The sequence below is a fragment of the Colletotrichum gloeosporioides genome (assembly GCF_011800055.1).
Source record: "Colletotrichum gloeosporioides strain Lc1 chromosome Unknown consensus_92, whole genome shotgun sequence".
In the NCBI taxonomy this organism is placed as follows: Eukaryota; Fungi; Ascomycota; class Sordariomycetes; order Glomerellales; family Glomerellaceae; genus Colletotrichum; species Colletotrichum gloeosporioides.
The window spans coordinates 85,418-106,939 of NW_025544737.1; the positions used below are offsets into that span (position 1 = coordinate 85,418).

General features: G+C 56.1%; 5 protein-coding genes across 5 annotated transcripts; 4 read left to right on the plus strand and 1 right to left on the minus strand.

The window, feature by feature from the left end:
- Positions 1-107: 107 nt before the first annotated feature.
- Positions 108-569, minus strand: GCG54_00008951 (uncharacterized protein; the record flags this gene model as incomplete). Its single annotated transcript, XM_045408906.1, has 1 exon — positions 108-569. The coding sequence occupies one exon, from the start codon at positions 567-569 to the stop codon at positions 108-110; it is 462 nt and encodes a 153-aa protein (XP_045257822.1).
- A 2,227-nt stretch (positions 570-2,796) lies between these two features.
- GCG54_00008952 (Phosphatidylethanolamine N-methyltransferase) lies at positions 2,797-5,854 on the plus strand (the record flags this gene model as incomplete). The annotated part of the gene is made up of 3 exons (XM_045408907.1): positions 2,797-2,995; positions 3,071-5,733; positions 5,786-5,854. The coding sequence occupies 3 exons, from the start codon at positions 2,797-2,799 to the stop codon at positions 5,852-5,854; spliced, it is 2,931 nt and encodes a 976-aa protein (XP_045257823.1).
- A 2,464-nt stretch (positions 5,855-8,318) lies between these two features.
- On the plus strand, positions 8,319-9,667 carry GCG54_00008953 (putative 6-phosphogluconolactonase; the record flags this gene model as incomplete). The annotated part of the gene is made up of 3 exons (XM_045408908.1): positions 8,319-8,722; positions 8,786-9,248; positions 9,326-9,667. The coding sequence occupies 3 exons, from the start codon at positions 8,319-8,321 to the stop codon at positions 9,665-9,667; spliced, it is 1,209 nt and encodes a 402-aa protein (XP_045257824.1).
- Positions 9,668-11,486: 1,819 nt separating this feature from the next.
- Positions 11,487-13,735, plus strand: GCG54_00008954 (uncharacterized protein; the record flags this gene model as incomplete). The annotated part of the gene is made up of 3 exons (XM_045408909.1): positions 11,487-11,855; positions 11,934-13,393; positions 13,474-13,735. 3 exons carry the CDS (start codon positions 11,487-11,489, stop codon positions 13,733-13,735), a joined length of 2,091 nt encoding a protein of 696 aa, XP_045257825.1.
- Positions 13,736-18,250: 4,515 nt separating this feature from the next.
- On the plus strand, positions 18,251-21,010 carry GCG54_00008955 (E3 ubiquitin-protein ligase; the record flags this gene model as incomplete). Its single annotated transcript, XM_045408910.1, is given in 4 exon segments — positions 18,251-19,398; positions 19,461-19,970; positions 20,026-20,261; positions 20,274-21,010. The coding sequence occupies 4 exon segments, from the start codon at positions 18,251-18,253 to the stop codon at positions 21,008-21,010; spliced, it is 2,631 nt and encodes an 876-aa protein (XP_045257826.1).
- Between the last annotated feature and the right edge of the window lie 512 nt (positions 21,011-21,522).

Consider the following 21,522-nt stretch of genomic DNA (forward strand, 5'->3'; position numbering starts at 1 on the left):
CTCGAGAGTTGGCACGAGGATTGGCACGAGGAGTCCGTCCGCGAAGTCTCGGCCTGGCTCTAGATTCCCTTCAACCACGTAATCGACTCGACTCTGCGAATGGTCCATCATGCGGCGTTCTCCTCGGCAGGAGCATCCTCGGCGGCGGCCTCTTCAGCCGGGGTCTCGCCTTCGGCAGCGGCGTTCTCCCTCGCAAGCTTCTCCTCCAGCTTCTTCTTCTTCTCGAGGGCACGCTGCTTCTTCTTGGCCTCGGCCTTCTGGCGGGCGGCCTCCTGCTTCTCGTCAAAGACGTACGGGAGAGACTTGACGGCGCTAAAGGTGACGGCCAGGCCGCGGGTGAGGTGCTTGAAGCACTCGGCGTAGTGGGTCTTTGCATCGGAGAGGTCGGCGCGGGCGGCAGTGGCGCGCTTCTTGGCCCGGTAAGTTCTCTCTGCACGCTGGGCGCGCTGGTAGTTGTCTGAGGCTTGGCGGCGGTTCGTCCTGAGGAGGTTCTCCGTGCCTGAAGTGCCGGGACGGGTCGGCAAGGGCTTGTCGCCTGCCAGAGAGGCTGTCGGGGTAGCGCGTGCCATGTCTTTTGCTCTGTTTGGTGGCAAGGGGTGGTATATGATTATCAAGATATGTCTTCTCTAGCGAGGGGCGGTATCCCGCTTATTTGAGTGAGTATCAAATATGTGTGTGTGTTTGTGAGTCAATGAACGAATGAAGGTCAGATAAGACGCTTTGGCGGGCAAAACCACATGTAAGTCAAGCTTTTAGTAGAGGGATTGGACCTCCGCCGGCAGTCTTTATACAACTGCCGAACGAAGCGACTCTTCAGAGCGCGCCCGCCGGTGAGAAATTTGAGCCAGGAAGGGGCCCTTGTGCGAGGTGGGTGTGTTTTGATGCTGTCATTCTAGAAGTTCATGCAAAAAACGGGCGTACCCTGGAAGGGCAACGCGAATCCCAGCCAGGGATGCCGAACTTGAGGGGCTCCATTGGACCAGTCTCCAGGCAAATGAGTGGCTACTAAGAAGTGTTTTTGGTGGCATGGCTACCAAATCAAAACGCGTGGCGCGCTTGAATGCGCGTGAACTTGGCGGAGGGATGTTGTTGATGAGGGTTCATGTTGCTGTTCCGCATCGCGTGGTGAGACTGGCATGGCCCTGTCTGCAGCATGCCGGACCAGCTCCGCTCGAAGCTTTGTGTTAGGCCTTATTTGTTGCCGTTGCAACGGGAGTTTTGGTTCGATGTGACACTTGTCAGGGGATTCTTAGATCTTGAAGGAATTCTGGAAAGACCTTAAGCTCAGGGGTTGAAGTTGCAGAGTGATGTGTTGTACTTGGTAAGTGAGAATAAAGCTAAGGTAACTCTACCTGTACCTGGTAAGGTGGTTCGACCCCTTGGCGACGAGCCCTTGAGTTGCTTATCGGCCCAGCGTCCGTCCGACGTCTCTCTTATCGGGCACCAGACAGTCTTATGTAAGGCACCTTACCTTAGGTAGCTAAGGTAGGTAGACGGGTGTCCAAGCGTCCAGTGAGACCCTCGCTTATTAGAAGCACCGCGAAAGAAGGTTCTGTACTATGGTAGACTGCAAAGACACCTCACGTTGAGTTTGGTAAGCAAGCTGGGCTTCTCTGAGAGATCATTGGCGTGCCCCGCATCCGGGCGCGGCTTGGCGCGGTCGGGAAGGTGGTCCTGCCTGCAGGTTGCCTTAGCATCCCATCCCGCGTGGGACAACCTATGAAATGTGTTGGGTGCCGCTGTGAAGGAAAACGCTGGAAGCATAGGTAGTGAAGGATTTTCTCTTCCGCCGTGGGCACTAAGCACCTAAGGCAAGGTAGACCAGGCAGACCTAGACCCAGAACGACAATGAGTCGACCTGAGGCGGTGGCTGGCTGGGGTGGTTAGGGCTCGGGACAACACTCGAGCACGTGTGCGTCTGAGACACGCAGTTGTACCTGCTGATGGCTGAGTGCGTGAGAGGTAGATGGCGGTAGGTAATTAGTGGTTGCAGGTTATTATTCTCTCAATTCACCCTGAAGTAACTACAAGTAAGTTATCCGAAGAGCTTAGGTTCTTTGCCTGTAAGATCGGATCTGCGCCCGGGCAGATGCTTGATTGGGTCTGCCGCCCCCAAACTGAGGTTGTGATGGTGGTGGTGGTGTCCTCTGGGCTCAGTGAGTTGCGGCGGCGGAAGGAGAAGGAGGGGGGCCAGTTTTCTCTTTTTCTCTCACCCTCTCTCTTTCTTGCTCTTGGTAAAGTAGGTAGTACTTGGGGCTTCATCAGATTGCCGCAGTAGTCCGTACCTGGCCACTTGGCCTGAGGCCGGCCTCAACAATTGTCCCTTTGACATTGAAAAAGGAAACTCTGGTGTCTCTGTGACATGTGATCGAAAGCCTTTGGGCGGGACGGGCGGGCACTCTCATCCCAAAAACCCACCCTCAGTGCACTGCTCAAGTGTAATGGTGGGGCCCTCTCTGGAGGACTTCCCACTGGAAAACGACCCCCCCTGGTCGCTGTGTCGTAATTCCACGTCTAACCTTCAACACCTCATATTAAGGTAAGGTACTTGCCTCTTCCCCTCTTGCCGCTGCCTCTTCACACACGCACGTTACTTCATGCGCACAACCACCTGCAACCCACCAACTTCTTCATACCTTACTAGACCAGGTATTTAGACAACTGGCAGCTCATGGACACCTTGAGCATCAGAACTACTCTTGCACTTCGCCCTTACCGACCCCCCTGTGTGTGAAGTTCCATCAGTGTCTCTCCAGGACGTCGGCATCTTCAACAACCGCCAGTCATTCCACCAGAATGACTTCCTCGACCGACTACAATTCCAATGATGCTGGTCTTCGCCAGCGTCAGAAGCATGCGTCCTCCGCCGCCCACGACGAGGACCTAAATGCCTCACTTCTCAGAGACGACCAGTCTCAGTCGTCTGACATCGGTCAAGACCTAGAAGTCGACCAGAAGCCCAACAAGACCTTTGGTCGTACTCCTGACGGCACAGGTAGGCTGCATGGTTGCTTTCTTCAACTCTGACTCCCACTTGGTTTTGGAGGCTGACATGGCCTTCTACCCCCAGTTTTTACCGTTCCCACGACCCATGACATGGTTTCGCAGTTGCTCGACCCGAGACAACCCAAGAATCTTTCCGATTTGTTGGTCCTGGCCATCCTCGCCCTACAGATCGGCGCCGCCTACTTCATCCCGGCCTCTTGGAAACGCCCCGTCTTTGCTCTCGTCTTTCTCTTCTGGAGAGCAGCCTATAACATCGGCATTGGCTATCTCCTCACCATTCAATCCCAACACCGCAGGTTGGAGACGTGGGCTGCTAGATGGAAACTCTTTGAGCATCCCAGCTCTGGCAAGCAGCCAAGGCCCTGGCTCTATAACATGCTCAAGAGAGAACTTGAGGCAAAGATACCTGAAGACTACAGCTTCGAGAAGGCTCCCATGGAGTACAACACCTGGCTCGTCTTCCGCCGTGTTGTCGATCTGATCTTGATGTGTGACTTCGTGTCCTACTGTCTCTTTGCCATTATCTGTGGTCACACCCCCGAGGGCGAGAGTCTTCTGCTTGGTGCCGGTCGATGGATCGTCGGCATCCTACTCGTCCTCTTCAACTTGTGGGTAAAGCTAGACGCTCACCGGGTCGTGAAGGACTATGCCTGGTACTGGGGTGACTTCTTCTACCTCATTGACCAAGAGCTGAACTTTGACGGCGTGTTCGAGATGGCTCCTCATCCCATGTACTCAATTGGGTACGCTGGCTACTACGGCATTTCCATGATGGCTGCCAGTTATGAGGTGCTCTTCATTTCCGTCATTGCACACCTCGCCCAATTTGCCTTCTTGGTGATCGTTGAAAACCCTCACATTGAGAAAACCTACAACCCTCCTGCCCCACGCAAGCGAACCGTGTCGACCGCCGTCGGTGAGAAATCTGAGGTTGTCGCTATCAAGTCGTCTTCAGATACTGAAGATGTTTTGGTCGAACAAGCCTCGACAAACAAAGAAGGCCCACCTCAAGTACACAACATGCTGGGTCTAGGCAACTTCGACTTGTTCCGCATCACTGACACCTCGGTTCTCTTGCTTGGACTGTACTTGGGTATTCTTACTCTGGTCACGCCCTCAACCCAAGTGTTTCAGGCCATATTCCTGTTGCATGCTCTGCTCTGGCGCGTGTGGTATCATTTGGGTCTCGGAGCGATCCTCTATGGGCAATCCAAGAACAAGTTTTGGACAAGGCACTTCCTCAAGTTCGGGGAGACGCACACTGAGGCTTGGAATCAATGGAAGGGTATGTACCACTTGAGCTTGGTCATGTCCACAAGTTCCTTTTTGGCAGCCTGCTGGAAGATGTACTCTCCTCCCGAGGACTGGGCCTACGGTTGGGTTCTACTCAAGCACGTTGTTGGTGCGGGTCTTGTTGCCCTTCAGATCTGGACCTCTGTGAGCGTCTACGACTCGCTCGGAGAATTTGGCTGGTTCTTTGGGGACTTCTTCTACGATTCAACAGCAAAGTTGACCTACAAGTCCATCTACCGCTTCCTCAATAACCCTGAGCGCATCTTCGGCACCGCAGGCTTGTGGGGACTTGCCCTGATCACTTGGAGCAGAGCCATCTTCGTCATGGCACTCATCAGTCAAATCCTCACTTTGGCTTTCATCAACTTCATTGAGAAGCCGCACATGCAGAAAATCTACGGCAGGAGCGTCCGCCAAGAGGCGGGGCTCACCAAGTTCATCAAGCGGTCTCTTCCCCCGCCAGTCCAAGGCTGGCAGCGAGGGGTTGACAAGGTTCTTGACGGCACCGCGCAGTTTATCGAAGAGTTTCTCGACACTGCGCGCCCCAAATTTGCCGCAGGCATCGAGACTATTGTCCGCGATACTTCCGCTCTCTTCAACAAGTATCCCGCGCGATTGACCATCACAAGGCTATCTCCAGACCTTGCAGGCCTCAACCCCAAATGTTACTCTCTCACGGTTGAAGGCACTCCCTCGAGCCTCTCCGCCGCGAATGAGAGGGCTACTGGCAAGGAGAGTGTGACGGCGCGTTTCCCTCGCGGTGTTGAGACACAAATCTTCGAATACGGTGCCCCCCTCAAGGTCAAATGGCGTGCCCCAGCCAAGCACGACAGCAAAGATTGGATCGGTCTGTACATGGTTACCGACAACCACTCCAGGGACATCACCGAAGTCTCTTCTTTGGGGCGATGGGTTCCTACAACTCCAGGCAACTATGACGCAGCCACCTCAGACAAGGCCATCTTGGTTCCAGACCGTCCTGTATCGAAGAAGGATCCGTCAGAACCTGCTCTTGTGGAGGGCGAGGTCATTTTTGAGGGGGATCGCTTGTGGTGGACCCAGGGTGTCTTTGAATTCCGTTATCACCACGCTGGCAGTCACAATGTGATGAACATCTCTCAGCCCTTCGAAATCCGCATTGGCAAATTCGACGAAGAGGATGTTGAGGTAGACGCCAACGGCATATACGAACGGGCGGTCGAGGAAGCTCTGCTGCCCGTGGTGCAAAACTGCTGCGACCGTGACCCCGACATTGCCCCTAACACAGTAGAAGAATCGTTTGGCGGCCACGTTGAGAGGGACGGCAAGTATGCTAAGCGGATCGTATACGCTATTCACCAGATGTTTGGCATTGAGTTTGCTCCCGCAATTGTGCCAGCTGACGGAAATATCAAGAAGATGGCCTGGAGAATCTGCAACGCAAAGCAAGTTCTGGTAAGTTAACGAAGCAACCGCATCGTACTGGATGTCCGCTCACAAGTCGCAGGCGCCATACAGTATGTCTGCATCCAAAGGAACCAGCACGCCTACCGGCGCCCCATTCGAAAAGGCATGAGTGCGCTATCATGCAGTCAATCTTGACCCAAATAGGTGCGCCCGTTGATCTTGCAGAATGCTGCGTGGATGGGAGGAAACCGGCATGGCCAGACAACAGAATGATTTCGGTACAGGCTTGGTTAAGTGAGCCTCTAACGTCGTCGGTTTAAGTTGACCCGAACAGCGATCCGTCTGCCACAATTAGAAACTTGGTCTGGATGGGGTAGGAAAAGCGTTTGGGATGGCGTCCGTGAGTTAGCCTTGAGAACAATAACATACCGCACTGCAGCGATTTCTTTCAGCAGCACAACAGCATTGGTACATGAATTGACAAACCTCACCTATCAGCAGAGCAGGCCCCACGAGACACGGCACGGAATCACGGCTGCAAGTTCCTGTTGCCCCGGATGTCTTCAGGTAAGTTATGCAAGAGCAGCCCCCACCACAAGATGCACCCCCCTTCTTGCTGCATAACAGGAGTTTTGCAGGTTCAATGTGCCTGACATTAGGCAAAGAGGAGGATGGCACTCCAACAAAGCGGAAGCTTGGTAGAACCGGGGCCAATTTGATGCGGCCTGGCCTCGGAAGCTATGCCTAGGACATTTAAGAATCAGACTCTTCCACGCTACAACGGGGTCAGCTTCATTAGGGAAGGCAAGACCTCCGAGATAGGCACTAGATTCTGTAGATGCCTAGGGCGCCTGGGCTTCAAGACTGCAGCCGTATGTGACGTCCGTAAGGGACAGAGGGTCTGGTCAAAACAGTGGACGATGCCTGGATATCTGGTGTCACGGTCCTCCATAGTGAGCTCGCGTCGACTAAACGTGAAGGGATGATGCCAGATGACATGCCTTCGTGAGAGGTTTTGCAGTGGCCTACGGTCGCGTCCAGCCTTGCGCTATCCGCGGATGAGAACATTCGCCGTGTAGTAGCATTTGTATAGCTTGGTTATGCCAATACTGCGCATCCCGTGGTCACTCATCACGTATGCGAGCCACCGAAACACCCACATGTCAGCGTTGCACCAACACATGGCAGCTTCGCGTTCTTCAAGCCAGGTGAAATAAGTAGCCAATCAAGTTGGTGCGCCCATCATCTGTGTCATCTGACTGCCGGAGATTGGCGGCTCCCAATCAGATGACTTGGTGACAGGAGATTATCGATGGTGAATGTGTGAATGTGCAGCGGTGGGAATAAGGTAAGAGAGAAAGAGAGAGCTAGAGGCTGAGACACTGGAGGGAAGCGAGGCGGCGGGAGCCATTTCTCAAGCCGAGCCCGGTTCGACGGGCCAGGCCGATTCGCCGACCGTCATCTCCGTGTCTTGTCCACCCCCACTCTCATCTCTCCGCTTGTTCCTCCTGCCCTCCAGTCTTTCCCCTCCATTCTCCTCGTGCTCCTCTTTGGCCTCCTCTCTCTCTTCTCCACATTCTCCGCATCAGACACGGCACACGACAAAAGCCCAAGGTAACCTTCTCCACCCGAACCACACTTTCCAGAGTTTGTGTGACACTTATTTTCGAACGGTTCGCGAGAGTACTGTGTAGTGGTGTGGTGTGCCTACGCGAACACCGGACGAAGAGATACTGCGGTTCGCGCTCTCCATTTGGCTCATCCGATGTGTCCGTCGCGCATTCTCCTCCCCTGAATTTCCTTGCAAGAGTGGCAGGGGAAAGCCGGTCCGTACGTGCTGCCCACCGCCCAGCGAGTGGTCCCTCAACGGCCGGATATCTTCTTCCCAAGACAACGGTGCGCTCCGGCACTGGTGCTTCACCCCTGAAAAGCTACAGGGTATGTCCCTACCGCCATCGACTGCCCACCAGGACCGTTGACCATTCTTCAAAAAGTGCCCGCCCTTCACTCCGCCTCCAACAGGAGTTCCAACTCGCCTGAACTCTGGCCTCTCTGCGCCTCTCACGCTGCTTCTCACACACGGCCTCTACGCAGTACACTCTCCCTGTGCGTATCCAAACATACTACACCCGCGGTTCTCCGGGGTTACCGCTGCGGAGGCCTACCCCGGATAAAGTGTCGAGCCTTTTAAGGTTACGACCAGAAGCACGGAAGAATCCCGTTCGCCTCCAGAACGGGTAACCTTGGCCCCAGTTTCGCCGTCCAAGCAACCGCAGTCTGTGGGTTTTTCCAAGGCCAGCAAGACCAGGGAGCCAAGGTCATCAATAGGAAAATCGTTAACAGACCTGGAGGCATGACCCGTCCTTACCCCTGGCTCATGGCGTCTTCTCGATCTTCGTAGGGTGGTCCCGGTTGGGGTACTACCGAAAATGCGCCGTCCTCGCTCTTCAAGACGGCGCCGTCCCTTTCTCTCATCGTCGCATTCCGTTCTCGCCTTCCTTGCCGTCTCTCTCGCTCTCTTATTGTGTCTCGTTTCCGTCTTGCTGCTGGCGTGCTGCCTCGCCTGTCCCTTACACCGTCCCTGCCACTCGTTCACGGAGCTCGTTGCCAGTGTCGTACTCCAGCTGCCCAACATGATGCGAGATTTGCTCCCCGCAGGCTTCCTGCCGTTGCTGCTGTCGTCCTTGGCAGGGCCCGCGCCGGCCGCTGCCACGATTCTCTTTGCGTCGTCGTACAGCGGAGCCATCACCACGCTCAACTTCACCCTCTCCGGCAACAACGGCACCCAGTCTGCCTTGCAGAACATCTCGACCTCCAACGGATGCGCCCCCAGCCCGTCGTGGCTGACCCTCGATAAGCCTAACGCGAAGCTCTACTGCACGGATGAGGGTCTGACCACCGACCACGGCACTGTCTCGTCCTTCACGACCGGCCCCGACGGCAAGCTGGAGCAGCTGTCCAAGGTTGACACGATCAGCGGGCCGGTGAGCGCTGTCCTTTTCGGTGAGAAAGGGGCCGGCCTGGCCGTTGCTCAGTAGTAAGTCCGAAGAGGCATTGACGACGTTTTCTCCTTTGATCATGACTCTAACATCTGATGCAGTGGAGGCTCCTCTCTGAGCTGGTTCGACATCTCGAACCCAGCGGCCATCACGCCCGTCAAGTCCGAGACTTTCAACATGACCGGCCCGGGCCCTAACCCTTCGAGACAAGAGGCACCCCACCCTCACGAGGTCGTCCTCGACCCCAAGGGCCAGTTCGTGCTAGTCCCCGACCTGGGGTCCGATCTCGTCCGCGTCTTCGCCGTTGATGGCAATAACCTTGCCGCTGTCGAACCCTTGGTGGCCGCCCCCGGCAGCGGACCCCGCCATCTCGAGTTTCTCGTGACCCCCGAGGGCAAGACGTACATGTATCTCATCGCCGAGCTGGCAAACACCGTGACCGCCTACGACGTCACCTACCGCGAAAACAAGACCCTCGGCTTCAAGGAGGTGTACTCTGGTTCGACCTACGGCGCTGGCAACACCGCACCCGCGGGAGCCAGCGGTGCTGAGATTTGGATTTCCGTAAGTTCCGTGACTCTGTGAGCATCTGGGGATGATGATGGTGGTGATGGTGATCGTACCTGGCTGACACTGTACAGTCCGACGGAAAGTTTCTGATCGTCTCCTCCCGAAACGACAGCGCTTTCAGCATCACCAACCCCGACACCAACGAGGGCGCTCAGATTCCGTCCGACTCCCTCAACAGCTTTACCATCAACGCGGAGACGGGTGAGCTCACTCTCCTGCAAAAGTTCCCTGCCGGAGGCCGCATCCCTCGCCAGTTCTCCGTCAACAAGGCCGGCTCGCTCGTCGCCGTCGGTCTCCAGTCGGACAGTCGCGTTGTCCTCATCAGCCGTGACGCCGTCTCGGGCAAGCTGGGAGAGATCATTGCCAGCACCAAGGTGGAGGGCGAGGTCACTGCCGTCATCTTTGACGAGTAGGTTTGCCGGTTTCGTCTCGGAGGTCTGATGTTTTTGTCACGAAGGCAAGGCCCTGCCTCACTTACAACGGGCTGTCTTTCTTCTTGAAGCACAAGGCATCATGTTCATAGCATTTACCAGATTTGCGCTCAAAAATAAGAGTTGGATGAACTTGTGTCTCTCCTGCGTGCATGCATGCATGCTGAAGCGTTCATCGGGTTCCGTTGGCGACTTGCACCTCGGGGGTCGAGAGGCTTGCTTCTTCCTGTGTCGTACAAATGGAGAGTGGAAACCAGACGTCCGCGGCGTACGGAAGAACGGCTCGATACGACTCTGAACCATGGAAATCAGCAGGCGACGGTGCCAAAGGTTGGTTCACCGGCCGCGGTTGCGTCGAGAATATGGTGGGCACGGCAGAGAAGGCCCTGGCGAGCGACCTGCAGGAAGCTACCTTGGGTATGAGCGAGTTGAACATGGTATCGAATGGGGTTGATGGTTTTGGGGAGAGGTGAGCTGAGGCACGCACTATGTAGATAGCTATTCCTTCCAGCCGTCCGCACCCCGGATTCGCGGGGACTGGACCACGGGCAGGGACCTAGCTGGCGAGACGGCAATTATTGGACCACAAATGACGGCTGTAATATGTGGCAGCGGGATGGGCTGCTGGGGTTGTTCGCGTGGCTTGAAATTGTAAGGAGGTGTCTAAATGCTAAGCAACATTATGTGATGGAATTGTCCAAGATTAGCGAGCAGCTCCCGCCGCAGATGGCCCTCCACTGGTTTCCATTGGAGATGCAGCACCTCGACGATGGACCACGTGAAGGAGCCCGAAGACGGGAGGGACGCTGGAGAAAAGGACAGGGCGGTCACTGGAAGGTAAGGTAGGCAGGCAGGTCCAGTGAACCCACCAACCAGCAGCCCGGGCATGGAAGGCACCTCGACCTTCCAGTCCGAGGCGCCTCCCTACCGCGTTACCCCAAAACCCTCCACGCCGTGCCCGACTCCAATCCATCCATCCATCCATCCACCCATCCACGCGAGACCGACCCCTCACTCCTTTTGAGCACCGCAATTACCCTGCCCGGATGGAAATTGGCTGCGGGTGACTTGACCAGAAGCCAACCAAACACCTAAGTACTGGTTGGTATTCGCGCGCATGGCAACAAACGAGACACGACACCACACGGCTGAGAGAAAACCAATACCCCTGTCCTGCATCCTTTCCCCGGTTCCGTGGTCTTTCGGTTTGCCATTCCATGCCCATTTCGTCCCATGCCCGTTGCAGTCTTCGGTTCTGACTGGCCTGCCACTCTGCCCAGCAAGCATCGCACCAGTCAGTAGTCGTATGGCATCCTCCGCATTTTCCCTCCCATCGTTTCTCGGGTCCAGAATAATAAGAATGATACCTGCTCCACTACCGCGCATCACATCACCCTCTTCTTCCTCCTCCTCCTTCCCCCGACCCTCTCTCCCGTCGTCCAACCGCTCCCGCCCCCTACTCCCAAGTGACTGGTGAAAAGGCTTCCTCGATAAACTCGAATGTGGCCTGACAGTCTCTGCCGCGGGTCGACGACTTAAAAAGCCTTGTTGGTCGCACCGAGGAGCCCGCCACCACTGGACGTACTTGCCGCCCCTGCCCTGCCCTGCCCGTCCGACAACTGACCCGACTGCTGCCCGCTTGCTCGGACGTTTCCCCGTCAAACGATCCACCAACTAACTCAATTCCACGCGACCCGACTCGGCTTTCTCTTTCTGTGCTGCACTGCGCTGCGCTCTCGCGGCGCATCAAAGTCTGCCCCTCACGTCTCCCACACAACTGTTGCGCCTCCAGACGCAGGCAATGTCCCCGTCCTCGACGGGCGACTCTCCCCCCTCAGCCAACGGCACAGCGGGGAGACCCTTCTCCGTCCCCTCGCGCGACAACTTCAACATCGAGGTTCCCTCGCCCTCAATGACATCCATCGTAAACGGCATACATCCACTCAAGTCGCCCGCCTCCCTCAAGACTCAGAGAACACCCAGTTTCAGCAGAGATGGTCTCATTGGCTCCGCCCACAAAGCCCGGAACATGTCTCAGTCTTCCGACCACCGCCCCGATGCCTTGACCAACGGTGTACACAAGCCGTCCAGTGATGAGGGTTCCAACCCGCTCAAAAGGAGAAACACAGACGCTGGCGTTGACTACCCGAGGAGGAGAGCCACCATCGCGGTACGTTTTTCGGCCTCCTTGACGATAATCCTGCCCCTGCAGACCTGACCCAGGGCTCATCACTGACGGCCGCAATAGTGCGAAGTGTGTCGCTCTCGCAAGTCTCGCTGCGATGGAACCAAGCCCAAGTGTAAGCTCTGCACCGAGCTCGGAGCCGAGTGCATCTACAGAGAGCCGGGCATCAAGCTGGACGCCGGCGACAAGTTGATTCTGGAGCGCTTGAATCGTATCGAGAGCTTGCTGCAGATGAACATGGTCGCAGGCCAGGCCAACGGTGGCATCGCCATCAACCAGGAGTCTCCCTCAATGAGCAACGGCTCAGGACTCAATGGAGACAGTATGATGGGAATCTCAGGCACCGGCAACTTCGTCTCAATTATTCCTAACGGTGGTTTAGGCACCTGGAACAACCCGACCAACATCTCAACCATGCCCAAGCTACACACCAACGCCGCCCTGCACCTGCTTCAGTGGCCTCTCATCCGCGACCTCGTATCTCGACCCTACGACCCGCAGATCCTCCTGCAGCTGGAAATGGCCCGCGAACCGCTGCACTCACTCACAAAAACCCCATGTGTCGACCTCTCCAACACCACCGCCTACATCGAGGCTTATTTCGAACGAGTCAATGTGTGGTATGCCTGCGTGAACCCCTACACCTGGAGGAGTCACTACCGCACAGCCCTCTCCAATGGCTTCCGAGAGGGCGCAGAGAGCTGCATCGTCCTGCTTGTTCTGGCATTGGGTCAAGCTAGTTTGAGAGGCAGCATCTCCAGAATCGTTCCTGGAGAGGATGCGCCCGGCCTACAGTACTTCACCGCAGCCTGGGCCCTTCTTCCCGGCATGATGACATCGAACAACGTCCTGGCTGCCCAGTGTCACCTGCTCGCTTCGGCCTATCTGTTCTATCTCGTGCGACCCCTCGAGGCCTGGAACCTACTCTGCACCACAAGTACCAAGTTGCAACTTCTGCTCATGTCCCCCAACAGGGTACCGCCTAATCAGAGGGAGCTCACTGAGCGCATCTACTGGAACTCGCTCCTGTTCGAGAGCGACTTACTCGCTGAGTTGGATTTACCACACTCGGGCGTCGTTCAGTTTGAGGAGAATGTTGGCCTCCCTGGTGGCTTCGAGGGCGAGGAGCAAGAAGCGATTGGCCGAGACGACTTGTGGTACTTCTTGGCCGAGATCGCGCTCCGGCGGCTCCTCAACAGGGTCAGTCAACTCATCTACTCCAAAGACTCGATGGCGTCGACCACCAGTCTGGAGCCGGTCGTGGCGGAACTCGATTTTCAGTTGCAACAATGGTACGAGAGCCTGCCGATCCCGTTGCAGTTCCCTTTTGGCCGCACCGTGCTCTCAGATCCGGTGCAGACGGTCCTGCGCTTGCGATTCTACGCCTGTCGGACAATCATCTACCGCCCGTACATCTTGGCCGTATTGGACAATGAGCAGGCTGTGTTGGATCCAGCTGTCCGACAGAATTGCCACAAGTGCCTGGAAGCCTCCATTCGGCAACTGGAGCACATCAATGCGCAGTAAGTGCGACTGATTGGTCACGCCACGTGCTGTGGTGATGGCATGCCACTCTCGGCGTACCACTGCTAACTTGCCGCAGTCATGCCGGACATATGCCATACTTGTGGCAGGGTGCCCTCTCGATTGTGTCGCAGACGCTCCTTGTTATGGGTGCCACCATGTCACCCTCTCTGAGCAGCATTTTGCTGACCCTCGTTCCTCACCGGGAAACCATCGACCAGATCATTAATGACGTGGTGATGGAGATTGAGCGATATTCGACGCTGGCGCCTAGTCTCAGCTTAGCAGCGGAAATCATCAAGGAGGCCGAAGTCAGACGGAGAGCATACTTGAGCGGTTGAGGGCTGTGCCAGTCCGCTGCTCGTACGACATTCCTCCAATAATTTGGGAAGAAGACCCACACAGGACTCGCTATGCCCAGAAACAAACAGCACGCATGTGTGGCCTTGCGTCTGACAGGAGTGCAAAAGCACCCTCGATCCTGGCTCCAGCCTCAATGTCGACTACAAGACGCCTGCAGTCTTTCTGATATTGTGAATCCCCGGTGATATCGCTGCCCGGCCTTCCGTATCGTCTCCAAACCTGGGGAAGCGGGCGCAACAGGTACACAGGTAGCAAAATGCCAGAGAAACATCTGGGGTGCAGAAACAGTCTGGGGTTGCATCACTTGGAGAAGGGATGTGTGGAGACCTGCAAATTGGGGAGGCGTGGTTGGCGGGTAATACTGGGCTCACCGGTATTCGGACCGACACTCCGGCGCTCACCCGTTCAACCAATGACTCCATCCCACGCCAACCCTCTTCAAGATAACTCACCCGCCATCTCCGGGAATGGTAGCAGGATCACGGGACAGAGGCTTGGTTGCTGTCATTTCTCACCAGCGCAACTCTGCTGGTGCTCGGAGTGATTCTTCAGCGGCTGGTTTCCTGCTGACGGTTTCAGAGACGCCACCTCGCCAGCGATCTGGCCGCAAGCCAGTCGAAGCCGCTCGACCCATGTAGTGTCCCATTGTTGACGGGCACTTCACCTAGACTCTATCGCAGAGCTTTGGACAGTGAACATGAAAGATCTGAAAGATTTTCAAGTCTGCGGGGAGGAAAGATATTTCCTTCTGGATTTACTGGTCTACTTTTCAAGGTGTCACTGTAGGAATTAGCATTGTCAACAAAATATCCCTGCGTGTGCAGAAAAGACCAACACAAGTCCAAAAAGCATGCGCCTCTGTTAAACCCTGATGGTGCTCGGATAGGCGCAGCACAGCGTCCATCCATCAACGCGCCCCAGTTACCAAACAGGACAAATAGTCCCCCATTCAGAAGGTCACAGTCTACGCTCAGCAGGACGTGAGATTATGCTGCAGGGCGATCAGTCCAGGGACGCAAACTTACCCCGACAAGCTTGGGCTGCGCGGGGTTCCCACCCATGAGTTGCATGCGCGCAAGGGGAAGGACTTGGAGGATGCAGGTCGAGCGATCTCACATACAGGGCAGTCACGAGGCGCGCTATGCTCACTCTACGTTGTACTCTCCCTTGTCATTAGGGGACGACGCGATTTCTTGGTAACATACAGTCAATCTCGCCGTTGTCTATCTTGTGGGTTCTTGATCGAACACGGCTCATTTGATGGAAATGTGCGCGGGTAAGCAAATGTAAACAGGACCAGATTTCCATGCTTTTTATGGACAAAGAATCAATGAATGATGGCGAGTTGATATTGGTAGCTTCATATCGCGCCTTCTGGAAGCAGTCAAGGTATCTATCGACGACGCGGGTGCCGGCATGCCTCATATCGACTGGCTGCCATTCTCTATGCACGAGGACTGGCGCGCACCACATAGCCAACCGACGGCCTCTAAGTCGATAGCCGGCATTCGATCGTGGTGAGATAGTACCTCTCTGTTCGTCAGTGTCTGTACGACATCAACATGCGTTCCGTGCCCGCGGATTGGCGGCGTCGGCCCAAAGGAAAGCGAGAGTCAGTCGCCCCTATGTCGCTGCAACCCCCCCTCCCCCCCCTCCCCTTTCCGGGAACCTCCTTAGGGCACACGTGGGACATGGGCGAACCACTGCGTAAACAAACCTCCCTGACAGATGACTCTTCAGCGTTGGAAGGGTGGAGGCAAAAGGCACCATGGTACCGGGACCAAGTATCCGTTTTCGAGTGCCGGTGCGGATGTGGAGTTCAAGGCCGGGAGTCCAGAATGCGGGGCCGGACCAGATGGCCCTGTACGGGCAATCGTGGGACCGAAGCATCGGGGGAGGGGCAGGATGTTGTGTGGAGGACGGAAGATCCACCAATCCGAGCAAACGCGGACTGTCAAAATTTTCGATGGATGCGAGAAATTGTATATAGGCGCCGCCACATAGGAGAAGCAGGAGCCGGTATCTGTGCGCTTTAAAGTCCGCTCGATGCGCCAGGGTTGCGGTGAGTTCGGCCTTGCTTGCAAGAGCGGCAACTTTCGCCTGGCCTCGCATCTCCAGGAGTCTCATGCTTAGATGTACCAAAACAGGTATGTTACCAGAGGAGCTGTATTTCAAAGAGCGACCACTGAAGTCAACACGTTGCTTTCACTTGTAGCAGATCGTCGTTGAGGCCACGTGCACAAATTGGAAGTACAGGAGCTTGAACACCATGACTGGGCTATGAACATTCAAGAGAATCTGCCCGCCTTAAATGATACTGGATACAATGTACAGTCCTCGTGTGAGCGGCGGTCTGGTCGTCGTTCTCGTCGTTGTAGTGATTCCTTCTGAGTTAGGTGATGTCCCAAGGGAGTTCTCCCCGAATAAAGCACTCGGAGCTCCGGTATTGGTACATATATAGAGTTATACACTGGATTGCCGTTAATCTGCTTCTGTCTCCATTTAATCCAGCAACCAGGCCCCTATGAGTTCGCATTTCTTGGTCAGGATGCATTCTGCGAATTTTTGAGCCAAGGAATCCGGGCATGAGATAAGGCGGTCAGTCGCACGAGACCAGGCAGGAGCTCCGACCACCGGACGGCCCCGCACCGGCCAACCGGGGCGGGAAAGCACCGCAGGCATCGGCAGACCGAGACGCCGTTCGGACTGGCTAGTGTGCATTATGGTGCATGGCCCGATTTTGCACGTTGTGGTGAACCTTGTGCACAGCATGCGGGATTTCGGTGTTCGATATCGTGGGGAAGAGTGGATTGTTAGGGTAGACCCTCAGCACCTTACCTTAAGGCACTACGCATCCAATTGCCAACGTAAGGTACCTAGGTAGGTACTTTAGTAACCTTGGGTTCCTTCAGTGCACAATGAGACTTTGTGTCAGATCACAGCCCTCATGACGGGCCGGCGCCGTTGTCATGGGCCAAGATGGCATGGCGCGACGCCACGGTGCGTGACTCCAGCGGCTCGCTCGCTTCTGCGACGTCCGCACACTGCAGACGGCTGTTGTAACTTGTAAGACGGACGGGTCGGGAGCTCTAGGAGGGCAAATCAGGGCACGTGAGGGCAAATCCAGGGCGGTCCAGGGCAGCGGCGGCCAGAGCGGTCAGATCATCCAGGGCAGCCCCTGCAGAGCGACAGCGCTAGCATCAGGGCTCAGCCTCCGGTTCGCTCCCGCGAAGCATCCTTCAGGGTTCCCTCACCGTTCCCCAAGGCACTTCACCTCCCGCCCACTCACTGTCAGGCAGCCTCTCCCGCGCTGCTGGACACGCACGGTGTGAACTGAAGTGAACCGACCGTCCAGTCTCTTCTGCTAACCTTGGTAATAATTAGGTGGTGGAGGAGTTCGGACTGGCCGCCAGCTCAGACGACGACGCACGGCGGACGCATCGGCCGTGTGTCTTTGCCGTCTGTCCGTCACGTCAGCATCTTCTGGGACGGAAAGCCGACGTGATGGAACCAACTTCAAACAGGCCGGTGCATCTGTATGAGTCGACTTTTGATTGCTTCCATCTGCCTTCTCAAGGTGGAGCAGCAGAGTGAGTGGCAGAGACACACAGAGACAGCAACGTCTCGATTCCACCCCGCTGCCGCAACACGCAGCCCTGGGCGTGGAAGGGGAACCAATCGGTTGCCGCATCTGTGGCGCCCCTAACCCCCTTTCGCAGCTGCAGCTCGGGCTATGGAATGACTCTCTCTCTCTCTCTCTCTCTCTCTCTCTCTCTCTCTCTCTCTCTCACAAACGGCCTCGCCATGTTGCAGTCGTTTTCAGGTTTGAGGATTCGACGGGAAACGTCCCTTCCCTTGCTTGTTTTTCTGTCCTTATGGGACTGAGGACAGCCACTCGCGGCAACCTGAGGCTGCCTGCTTTCCTTGCTTTGGACGTGTCTTGTGCCGCCGAATCAACAAGAACCCCTCTGTCCATCTGCCATGTCTACTGCCTACCTTATCTACCTACCTTGCCTACCTTGCCTGCTCACTTCCAAGTCCGTACGTAAGGTAGCCTGGCTTGACCACCTCGTTCGTCTACCTACCTAGGTATTTCGGGATTCCACCAGCCGTCCAGCAGACAGGAAGCAGCCTGCATCCTGTTTGGTCCCTCTCATTTCTTACCTCTCCACAACACACGACAACCCGACCAAACAGCTTCCGCTGCTGCCCGATTGATACCTCACAAGAGCGAGGCAAACAATCGCCATCGTCCCGATTCTTAGGGCGCGCCATATCATCTCTCGCCCGCCTACATAGTGCATGGCCGACATGCAATCCGTCATCCAAGCCCAATCACAGCTATAGGCATGCATTAAGTCCGCCCACTCGCGAGCAACCAGCTGTTCCGCTGCCCTTTTTCCCACACCCTCGACTCACGACTTCCCGTCCCGTCCTGCCTCGATCCCAATTTCCTCCCGCTCCCTCTCCCGGATGAGGCTTTCTGACGCCCAATGGCCTACCGAGATGTGGAAGACTGGCACAGGACAAAGACCCGACGCCGCTACCCTCAAGGGCCGCTGCCTGTCAACCATGGTTGGCATGCCGGTGGCGAGACGTCCTTAGATTCACTCCCATATCGGAGGCCCAAAGACCCTATACAAGGACCCGACGAGATAACTTCGTCCCCCGGACGAAGCCGAACCTCCAGGACCAGCAGCGGCGCGTCTGCCACCGTCATCGAGACGATGCCCGTGCCTGTGCTGTCGAGAGCTCCAGTGACGGAAACATATAGAAGGGGACGATATGCAGCCGCAGACTACGCCTATGATGACTTTGGCGAGACCGAGTCGCCCACACCCGGCCGGAGAGTGAGTCCTCGGCGTGGTCGGAGCCCAAGAGCCGCCCAACCCTCCCGGCCCCGTCGACCTTATGCAAGGGAGAGATCTTCCACGTCTTCAGAGTCTGGCACAGACACCGAGACAGACGAGGAGTCAGCGACCAGTGTATCGACCCAGGAAGAGAAACGCCAGAGACGGCACGAGAGGGCGAAGCGGGAGAAGGAGAGAGGGAAGCATGAGAAACACACGCACCGCCTCGTGGTGGAAGAACGGCGGTCCCCTCCAGAGGAGAGAAAGAAGAAGACGCCCAAGCGCCGCAGGAAGATTAAGGAAATCGTATATGTGGAAGAAGACGATGATGAATCGACCGTGCATACGCCGCGACAATCGCGTCAGTCTCTCGACGAACGCAGCAGGTCTCCCTTGCGGCATCGCTCTCGTCCGTCTCGTTCGGCTTCCGAGAGGCATTTCTCGAGGCAGCGCTCCCACAGCCCTGCAAGGAGGCCGAGCCAACATCGGCCTCCAGCGAAGACTTACGAGATGGTCTCCAAGCCTCCTACGTCCTCCAAAAGGTTGGCGTACGGAATGCTCCCTTACCGAGGTGATTCTGACGCTGGCCCGAGCAGATCTTCCAGAAGACATCAGTCAGATGTTGTGTATAGAGACTCTCGGATGATTCGACGCTCCCACACTCTTTCGGGGGCGGCATCCCAGGTCACATCGCACAGTACAGCTTCGTCGAACAAACATTCATCTAATTTCATGGGCCAAAGGCTCGCCAGGAGCGTACGTTCTCGCTCGCCCGAGAAACCTGTCAAAATGTGAGTCGCCCTTGGGGGTCAATATTCCTCTGGTGTGCCATGTGCTAATGATTCCACTCCAGGGCACAGTGTATGATTTGTATGGACGAAGATCGGTCTTCAAAAGTTCCGAAGCTCAAATGTGGCCACCGCATGTGCGAGTCTTGTCTTGAATGGCGATTCCAACTTTCCATCACGGATCCCCAGTCTATGCCTCCCAGGTGCTGCACGCCAGACGTCATCCCACTCAAGTATGTCGAGCGTCTGCTGTCATCTGACTTCAAGATGAAGTGGAACAGAAAGTATTTGGAGTACTCGACCCGTAACCGGATCTACTGCTCCTCGCGACGCTGCGGAGCATGGATCAGACCATCGGACATCTATCGCAGAGGGAGTCGCAAGTGTGGCTCCTGCAGGGTATGCGGAACTGACGTGTGCTGCTCTTGCAAAGGGAAATGGCACTCGTCAAGAGACTGTCCCGACGATGAAGACACCACAAGATTTCTTGAGCAGGCCAAAGAGGCCGGCTGGCAGCGATGCTACAAGTGCAATCACATGATTGAACTCGAGGAAGGCTGCAACCATATGACATGGTAAGCATCATTGGTTGACCGGCCGTCTGCGATCCGGGCTTGCTGACGATAGCAGTCGCTGCGGAGCGCAATTCTGCATGATTTGCGGCGTCAAATGGAAGAATTGCGACTGCCCATGGTTCAACTATGATACGACAGACGCGGATAGGCTTCCCGATGTACAAATTCCGGCAGTGATCCAGCGGCTTGAAAGGCTGGATTTGACCATGACATCCAGGGGCATGCGGCCGGCGCTTCGTTCGGGGCCGTCACCTCGGTCTCGGTCCCAAGATTACGAAGACAGACTCGTTCGTAGGTTTCAAGACAACCGTGACGACGACACGCGCAGATTTTCGAGTTACGGAGACGACGACGTTCTTGACAGAGGATACGGGGAACTTACTGGTGCCAGCACGACGATTGGAAACTACGCAAGTGATGATTATCGCAGAGAAGCTGACGACGTATTCGTATCCGGACCACCAGTGCCGCCCGCACCAACGCCACCGGCGGCTTTCGAGCGCCCCACGCCGACCGACTACATGTCAGGCGTCAACCGGGCACGAGGCCTCCCTCAGGATACGATAAGCCAACGAGACTCGATGGGCCAACGCCTGGCCGAGCGCTTCTCGGAGTTCCGTTCCAGCCTGGGCGGCCCCTCCCGGTCGGTGATGATGGGGCCACCGCCGCCGCATACGGTTTCGCCTCTCGGGCCGATGACGGCGTCCCCCATGGGGCCTCCCCCCCCTCCTTTGACGGCGCCCCTAGGAATGGGGCCTCTGCCGCCAACGCCGATGCTTCGGCGACACACTATGGAGGAGGAAGTGTATAACAGGGCTAGAACCATGCGACCCCCAGAGCGAGTAGTACCTGGACGTATGGCTCATGACTACGAGGCAGAGGCAGCGATACACGCCACGCACAGTCGGCGGCGTCCATACGCGGAACCCAAGTCTTCGACGCTCGCCGGCCTCACAGGACCCGGCCGCGGGATGAACCGGGTATTTGAGTGGCGGAGTCATGTCCACCCAGGAGACCCGGAAGACAGTGCCCGGGCATAACGACCCTGTACTTACGACAGAAGATCGAGACCAAACCAATAAGGTGTCTGAATGACAGCACATGACACCGGACACACGACACACGATATGGTTGGCGAGGGTTTTTTTTTTTTTTTGGTGGCCGTTTTGTTGACGTTGCACATTTGGAGAGGCAACTTGACGTTTTATGGGTTCGTGCTTGAAGTACTAAGCGTGTGATGTCCCGAGGTGGTCATGGATGTAAGGGTTTCTGGTTGCTGAGAGAGGACTGTAACGCGTATACTCTTCTTCTAGGAAAGAACGCCGCCCCAAAGCTTTATCTGGCGTTACGTTGCGCTGCGCTTCCGGACTGAGTGCTGTTAGCCTGTTTCCCATGTGAACTCTCTGCCTCGGTCACTTCGCTTCTGTGCGGCGCGGCGAGGAGCGGGAATGAATCTCATGTGCATTGTCGTCCGAAGGCATGGGCCAACGAGGTAAGATTTGTCTCTGGCAGGCCGTTCTCGACCTTTTAGATCGAACAAGCTTTGTGTTGC